This window comes from Brassica oleracea, chromosome C2 (genome assembly GCF_000695525.1).
Source record: "Brassica oleracea var. oleracea cultivar TO1000 chromosome C2, BOL, whole genome shotgun sequence".
Classification (NCBI taxonomy): domain Eukaryota; kingdom Viridiplantae; phylum Streptophyta; class Magnoliopsida; order Brassicales; family Brassicaceae; genus Brassica; species Brassica oleracea.
In genome coordinates, this window is record NC_027749.1 from 49,705,661 (window position 1) to 49,713,989 (window position 8,329).

Genomic DNA, 8,329 nt, shown 5'->3' on the forward strand with positions numbered 1-8,329 from the left:
GAGAGGGAGAGAGAGAGAGAGTGATTCAACGTTATGTAGCTCCGGTGATGGTGGTTTTAGGGTCGATGATGCTTCCGGTCTCCCAAGCGCCTTCAATCTGCACCGATGGAGCTTCTTCGAGTCATCATAAGAAGTTTGAAAACTCACTTTCCACCGAAGAAGAAGATCTAGTTTCCGCCATGAGTTCTTCATAGTTTTGCCTGTATGTATTTGTTCACATTATCATACATTTGGAGTTTTAGGTTTCAATATATCTTCAACTGACTTCTATTATTCTTATTTGCAAAAGATGAAGTTGATGGTGAAGAAGAGAAATTTTCATCTTTTTATCGCTTGTTGGTGATAAAGATGAAGAACAAGAAGTGTGATTGGTGTTTTTTTATCTATTTTTGGGATTCGCATTTTTGATTTGGTGTTGGTTTTATTTAATTTTGAATTCAGAAAACTAAAGCATTTGTTATGAACTTATGAGTTATAATATTTGGATTCAACAACTAAAGTATTGTTTATTTTAAAAATGTTTGGAGTCTAACAAAAGTAAATAAACTAGTGTTTTGATCCAACTAAAATCTTCAACTAACAAGTGTATTGCCTTATCCAGTTCAATCATCGACTAAACTCACTCGTCATGAAACTGATAAAGCGCTTTGAATCATATCTTGAAGCGTTCAGGAGCCATATGTCTGTTTGTAATTTATGTCCCGCGGACCGATCCGCAAAGGCCTATATGTTTTGCGGTACGGGTTTGGTCAGCCATTTTGAGGACCGCAGCCCGCGCGGGCCTGACCCGCCGTGACCCGCTCGAAGACGAGCCCGCTGCGGTACGGGACGGGACGGATAAACCTGTTTGACATTCCTAGTTAAATGTGAGATAAGTCGTCTAGTTATCTATCTATACTCCAATTTGAATATTTGCAGTGATGTTTGGACAATGTTATCCTGACTCCAGTTACGTTGAACTTACATATGGGCCAAAGCTCTATATCGGCCTGATCCGGCCCATAAAACTTCTCCACGTAGCAGAAACGCCGACTGTCTCGGAAATTGCCACGTGTCATCGACGTGGAGACTCGCATACTTGTCCTTGCGTTCCTCAAGGGCGATCTCGCTTGCGCATTTTATCGAACAGTTTCTGCGCACAGAAAAATCTACGAGTGGTCATCTGTACCAGAGTATGGGACTTTCGCATGCTGATCGAATGAGTAGATCTTCTTCTTCTTCTTCTTCTTGTTGTTGTTTGCCGATGAGGAATGTCGTCGCTGTTGCTCTCCGCCATCGCCGCCGTGTCTCGCTCCTACAGAGAAGTAACGTCTTCCTTCCCTTTCTCGGTCACGCATTCGATGGCAATTTCGATGTTACGTTAGAAATTTATAGGAATTACGTAAAAACTGTGATTATCGCGAGACTCTCGATTTACGAGTCGGTAATCACGATTTTGAATCAGTAGAAGAAACTGTGATTATCGCGAGAACAAGTAGTTTCAGCGTTCGTATCCTGAGTACTCTTTGCTTTGTAATTCCATGGTTGTTTAAGCTCACCATCAGTGAAGTTTTCACGGTTACCTTTGATAGATCAGCTAATGCGTGCGTGTGTGTGGAAGAAGTGTCTTAGGCTAAAATGATGATATTGCTGAGTTTTTGGAAATAGAATTTTGTATTGATGATATTGTTGTTATGGTTGTAGCTTCATGTTATGAAAAACCTATTGTCTTCAAGCTTGGGGGCTACATATCGAGAGGGAGGGATAATGAGCTCTCAAGACGGGCAAATAAATGGATTTCACCATTTTACTTGCAACACAGAATGTGAGTTCTTCTTGATCATTGCTGAGCAACTTGTGGATACACAACCAATTAAGGAGATTTCAGGATGTTTTACTGGGTTAATCGTTCACAGGTATTCGACGGAATTCACGAGCGTTCATGGTGGAAGACCGACGGCAGAGTATGCGAAGCTGAGGAGAGAATCCCTTGAAAGTGAATTTGGACAAGCTCTTGGAACGTATAGCACGAAAAGTTTCTCTGCGGCGTATCGGTTTGGCCCCTTTTTGGCGTTATATAGAGCTGCAATTATTTCGTTCCATGTGGTGAAGCTTGCATTTTGGCAGCTCTTTGTTCGGGATATGAGGAAACGGGCTGTCAAGGTCTGTATACTTGTGACTTATGATGATCTGTTGTTTGTGGATACTTGTTTAATTTGATAAAACGAAGAGTAGTCTTTGGACACATAGACTGGCCAATAGGTAATTTGGTTGACTTTTATCATATTTTGAATGCAGTTTCGTGAGACTCTTATCAGCTTGGGGCCTTTCTACATTAAGGTATGTTGGTTAATTTTCTTTTTATTTTATTTTATTTTTTGGTCAAAATTCCTTTTTGATTTCAGTAGTACTCTAAATATGTTAATTTTTGCCTCTTTTTCTAGATCCTCACAAAAATTGTACATGATTTGAGTTGCAGCTTGGACAGGCGCTGAGCACGAGACCAGACATATTACCCTCTATTTATTGTCAGGAGCTTTCAAAATTGCAGGTGGGTGATCTTTCTCTCTTTCAAATTATCCATGTAGCTGTGCTGGAGTAATTGGATAATCTATTTTTCTGGATGATTATAGGATCAAATTCCTCCATTTCCAACTAGTGTTGCCATGCGATGTATTGAAGAGAAACTGGGTGCTCCAGTGTCAAAACTTTTTGCAGATATCAGTCCTAAGCCTGTTGCTGCTGCATCTCTGGGCCAGGTATACAAAGGTTAGATACCTTTTTTAACTGTGGTCGGATTTTTCTATCCGGTCTCTACTGTTATCCTCCCTAACTTTTCCTCAGTTTAGAGTTACTAGAAGCTAAATGTTCCACTTTTTCCTTTTAAGTATTGCAGGTCATCTGCATTCTGGACAGTTGGTAGCTATTAAGGTTCAGAGACCTGGAATGTCAATATTGCTAACACGTGACGCTCTCTTATTCCATATGATCGGGGGACAACTCAAACGATTTGCCAAAGCCCGTAAGGATCTTTTAGTAGCAGTGAATGAGATGGTGAGTCAGTTATCTGTAACATTAGGACTAGTAATCTGCTTACATATATTGCACCATCGTGTTTATGTCTCTCTTGAATGAATAGGTCAGGCATATGTTCGAAGAAATAGATTACATTCGAGAGGCAAAAAATGCTGAAAGATTTGCTTCTTTATATTCTTTTGATTCAGGTCGGTCTCTTGTTTCAAATTCTTCTCTCTCTTCTGAAATTTCTTTGTCAGGTGCAATATATCTTTGAACATTGACAGGGAATGAACAGATTGGTGATAACGCTGGACCTAGGAATATGTCCAGGAACCATAGAGCAGAGAACATTAAAGTTCCTAAAATACACTGGAATTTTACGCGAACCGCGGTTCTCACAATGGAATGGGTTGATGGCATAAAACTAACAGATGAAATTACGCTGAGAAGGGCTTCTCTTGATAGAAGGGACTTGATTGATCAGGTAACAACATAACTTATACCTAATTATGCTAGGTTAAAGTCCTCACATAGTGACAAATTAACTGTGGTTATTCTGTGAGATAGGTACGGCCTTAGTACTGCTGAGAACCTTGAATTGGTCTGTTTGACAGGGTTTATCCTGTTCGTTAAAGCAGCTGCTTGAGGTTGGGTTCTTTCATGCTGATCCGCACCCAGGAAATCTTGTGGCTACTAAAGAAGGGTCTCTTGTTTATTTCGACTTCGGGATGATGGGGAATATCCCACGCCATTACCGTGTGGGACTTATTCAAATTGTAAGCTCTTCTTCAGTTTAATCCTTACTTTTTCTATGTATTATATGTATGTGGTCTATCTAGCATCCCTTCTCGATTTTGCTTATAAAATATACTACATGCAGTGTACTTCGGTTGCAGATGGCGAAATAGTTCTATCTCAAACTGTGCTGTTGACCTGTTGTTACTTTGTCGATTTTGATTGGTTCTATTGCGATTACAGCTGGTGCATTTTGTCAACCGTGACTCTCTAAGTCTGGCAAATGATTTCCTTTCCTTGGGATTTTTACCTGAAGGGGTCGATATACAAGCAGTTTCAAATGCTTTACGTTCTTCGTTTGGTTCTAGTACTAAAATTTCACAAGATTTCCAGGTATATCCTTTCTTCATCCTGTAATGAAAATTAGTAAATTACACTCAACTCTACAGACACATTCACTGAAATATACATTTTTATTGTTATTGCTTGTGAGCTGAACTGTTTTCAACTAAACTTGCAAGTAGGAATGCTCAATATGAAATGATTTCTTCACAACCTTACTTTTTTCACTGTACAGGGGGTGATGGAACAATTATATGATGTTATGTACGAGTTCAATTTTTCGCTGCCTCCAGATTATGCTCTGGTGATAAGATCCCTTGGTTCGCTAGAAGGCACTGCAAAGATTCTTGATCCAGAATTTAAAGTGATCGAGAGCGCGTATCCATTTGTTATTGGGAGGCTATTAGCAGATCCAAGCCCAGACATGAGGAAAATACTAAGGGAACTTGTCATTTGTAACGATGGATCAATAAGGTGGAATCGCCTTGAACGCCTGGTACGTTCATACAACTCTCTTCTTTTGGATTGAATTGGTTCTCTTTGTGAGATTGAGCTCATAACTCTCTTTCAGGTAGCAGCAATATCTGAACAGGCCTCTGCAACTTCCGGAGAGTCTCCAGAAGACAAAACGTTGAAGAAATCATCAGAACTGATGAAGTCTTTCGACATGAATTCAGTAGTTTCCGCGACAGAAGATCTGCTAATGTTCATATTATCAGTGAAAGGGCAGAGAGTTCGGGTCTTCCTTCTTCAGGACATAATCAGAGTGGTTGATATATTCCTGGAAGATGAGGCTTTTGATCTCAACATGAAGAAGAAGAAGCAGACCATCAATCTCAGGGTCAATTAAATCATCAAAACTTTCTTTTACTGTTACAGAAGTCTCATTTTACTCTATATTTATACTTTTCAGGAAGAACGGACGATGAAGAGAGTGAGCAATGGATTCAAAGGTCTGAGCGAGGCCGTGAAGCTAGCACCTGGAATGTGGACAGCAATGCTTCTACGGATGTCAAGGAAACCTGAGGTTCATAGTTATGCTTTAGATATTGTTTATGCATTGTCTTCACATTTTGGACACAAAGTGCCTCACACTTTTTGGATCATTTTCTCCAAACTGCTCCATCGCAATAAGTAGCCAATAAATTATTTTATACGTTCCATCTTACGTTCTGCTCTATATATTTTCTAGAGAATCTGCACTATAGGCACATATCAATTTGATATTCTTATCTGTAGAAACAACAATTGGCCAGGATCATAAATTTATTTTCTTTTTATAGCATGTTTTTTTCTTCTATTGAGGACATGGATTTTACGTATTATTTTCTTACAAATGTTAAGTTATTTTACTGATAATTTTATCTACGGTTTTGTCATTGCGTATGTTACCAGTTTTGGCAAATAATTTGGCTATATATAGCATTTTTGACTTGTAAGTGACTTGAAAGTCCACAAAGGTTTCTATAATTAGCAAGACAATAGGCACCAGTGATCCCGGAAGTCTGGCCGGAAAGTGCTGAACACCACTGTTTCCTTTTTTGGGTTTCTTGCGAGAATGTAATCTCTCACCTTCTTTCTCTTCTCTCCAACAATCCTCACTTTCTATCTCCAGGTTTCTTCTTCTCCTCTTTCATTCCTTGATCAACGCAGTCTCTCTCTGTTTGTTGTTGAGCCTCATCACTTTTTTTTGTCTATTTCAGATTATCATTTGAGATTTTTGCAAAACCAAAAAAAAAAAAGAAAAATGGGATATGCGGAGTTGGTGCAGTCGTATTCAAACAAGATGCGGGTTGTTGAAGCTCCAGCAAGTGGAGGCGGTCTCAGGTTACACTTCCTTCTCTTTATTCCTTCTCAGCTTAAGATGAACTTATAGATCACAATGTCCATTATTTAACTTGCAGCGAGAATGGAAAGTTTAGCTATGGATATGCAAGCTCAGCTGGGAAGAGGTCATCTATGGAGGACTTCTTTGAGACTAGAATCGATGGTATCGATGGAGAAATCGTTGGTCTCTTTGGAGTCTTTGATGGTCTTATTCTTGACCCATCTTATACCATTCGGTTTGTTCCCTTTTGGAAAGAGCTCATCTTCCTTGATGTGTTGCAGGCCATGGTGGTGCCAGAGCAGCCGAGTATCTGAAACGTCATCTTTTTAGCAATCTTATCACTCATCCTAAGTTCATTTCTGACACCAAATCTGCTATAGGTTTACTTCCCTTGAGCCTCTATGAGCTTCTTTTGGATCCGATTTATTATTGTTTGATTTGATCTGAAACAATTGCTTTGTTTTGATTCTTCCAGCTGATGCTTATAATCATACAGACTCTGAACTTCTCGAGTCAGAGAATAGTCACACTAGAGACGACGCTGGTTCAACTGCCTCAACAGCTATTCTCGTTGGTGATCGTTTACTTGTTGCAAACGTTGGTGATTCCAGAGCTGTTATCTGTAGAGCCGGAAACGGTAATGTTATTGTGATTTGTTCAATAGCTCACTTGAAGGACCGGTCCTGATCATAGGCTAGTAAATCATTGGTCTATGATCCACGATTGTTTTAAATTTTTTTTACATATATCTGAAATCCCCAAATTTATAATTTTCTTATATATATATATATATAATCCTAGAGTCAATTGTCTATAGCCCCCAAAAATTATAGGCTAGTGAATGTTTTTGAATGAAATATGGTACATGTGTTGTGTAGCCTTTGCTGTGTCAAGAGACCATAAGCCTGACCAAAGTGATGAGCGTGAACGGATTGAGAATGCTGGTGGTTTTGTCATGTGGGCAGGTGATAAAGTTATGCTGTCTTTTTCTTTCTTGAGCATAGTGCTGACTTGTAGAATGAATAGGGACTTGGAGAGTTGGAGGAGTGCTTGCAGTTTCTCGTTCGTTTGGTGATCGACTTCTGAAACAGTATGTTATTGCTGATCCAGAGATTCAGGTACATTAATAATCACTTCAACTCTTTATACACCGAACACATCTACTTGTTTGTTTAAAAGTCATGTATGGATGTAGGAAGAGAAGATTGATGATTCTCTTGAGTTTCTGATCCTGGCCAGCGATGGATTATGGGATGTTTTCTCCAATGAGGTTTGTGAAATTAATGATATAAAGCTTATTACATCCTCAATAATTGAGTTCTCTATGTTGTAGGAAGCTGTTGCAGTGGTGAAAGAGGTTGAAGAACCAGAGGAGTCCACTAAGAAACTTGTGGGAGAAGCAATAAAGAGAGGAAGTGCTGACAATATTACATGTGTTGTTGTTCGTTTCCTAGAGAGCAAGACTGCTAACATCAAAGGTTCCGACATATCCTCAACACATTCCAGCTCATCTCAGGAAGCAAATCAAGGGGAAGCCGCAGTTAGAAATGACTCAGACCACAAGATGTCAACCAAACAAACCAATCAAAACCATAACGCAGCGCACTTGGACTGTAATGCTGAGGTTGAAGCTAGAAGCGACGATTCAGGTCGCATCAGCTCGAACCAAAAGCCAGTTGAGAATACAGCAGCAGGAAGCAGTGTTTCTTCAGAACAAAGTGGCTCAGCAGGAGAAAATAATCAACCTGGTCAAGGGGACATCACAATACACAACAGTTTGGACCGGACCTTTGCTATTCAAAAGCCAACCGCAGCTCACTGTGACTCCACAACAAGCAAGGCAAGTGGCGTTCCCTCTTATCAATAACTAAAATGTCAACACTAACTTCAGAATGATCTTTTTTTGAGAAATGCATGTCTCGAGATTTTGCTCGACTAAAATGTCACCACTGCCTTCATGTACGTTTCTTTTCATTCATGTCGTTTCTTTTTCTCTTGTTTCCTGAGGTTCTAACTCCAATAATGTAATTTGTAATTTTTTTTTTAATTGTTGAACTAGTCACTCTTATTTTAGCATGTGATGTCTACACCTTACCTCTGTGATTATGATATAATAACGTTATATGTTGCATTTGATGTTCTATGTCTTAGATACATGTATAGAGATTTTGCTCAAAACACACAAGAATATATGGAACAAGTCACTAAAAGGTCACTATTAGGAGTGGACGTTTGGTTACCTAGGGTTCGTTTCGGGTTTTTGGGTTAAAGATTTTAAATTCATTTGGGTATTTATAAATTTTGATTCGGCTAACCTGTTTAAATTATTTTTAAACATTTAATATTCATATACATTTAAAATTTTGTCAAAATCTAAAAATAAAAGTAATATATAACATATAAATTTAAATAATAAATGTCAAAATA

General features: G+C 38.9%; 2 protein-coding genes across 4 annotated transcripts; both read left to right on the top strand.

The window, feature by feature from the left end:
* The first annotated feature begins 1,065 nt into the window (after positions 1–1,065).
* LOC106327851 (uncharacterized protein sll0005-like) lies at positions 1,066–5,806 on the top strand. 3 transcript variants are annotated; one of them, XM_013766137.1, is made up of 15 exons: positions 1,066–1,304; positions 1,684–1,804; positions 1,896–2,142; positions 2,278–2,319; positions 2,459–2,530; positions 2,613–2,748; positions 2,876–3,033; positions 3,119–3,203; positions 3,282–3,481; positions 3,612–3,773; positions 3,976–4,125; positions 4,310–4,570; positions 4,646–4,915; positions 4,988–5,101; positions 5,778–5,806. In XM_013766137.1, exons 1-15 carry the CDS (start codon positions 1,175–1,177, stop codon positions 5,787–5,789), a joined length of 2,160 nt encoding a protein of 719 aa, XP_013621591.1. In that variant the 5' UTR covers positions 1,066–1,174; the 3' UTR covers positions 5,790–5,806. The 3 variants fall into 3 exon arrangements, with proteins under 3 accessions (XP_013621591.1, XP_013621590.1, XP_013621592.1); XM_013766136.1 differs by lacking the exon at positions 5,778–5,806 and having other exon boundaries at positions 4,988–5,257; XM_013766138.1 differs by lacking the exons at positions 4,988–5,101; positions 5,778–5,806 and having other exon boundaries at positions 4,653–4,797.
* On the top strand, positions 5,799–8,022 carry LOC106327853 (probable protein phosphatase 2C 71). Its single transcript, XM_013766139.1, has 8 exons — positions 5,799–5,901; positions 5,979–6,106; positions 6,184–6,282; positions 6,378–6,539; positions 6,781–6,867; positions 6,929–7,020; positions 7,098–7,172; positions 7,236–8,022. The coding sequence occupies exons 1-8, from the start codon at positions 5,822–5,824 to the stop codon at positions 7,767–7,769; spliced, it is 1,257 nt and encodes a 418-aa protein (XP_013621593.1). The 5' UTR covers positions 5,799–5,821; the 3' UTR covers positions 7,770–8,022.
* Positions 8,023–8,329: the final 307 nt, after the last annotated feature.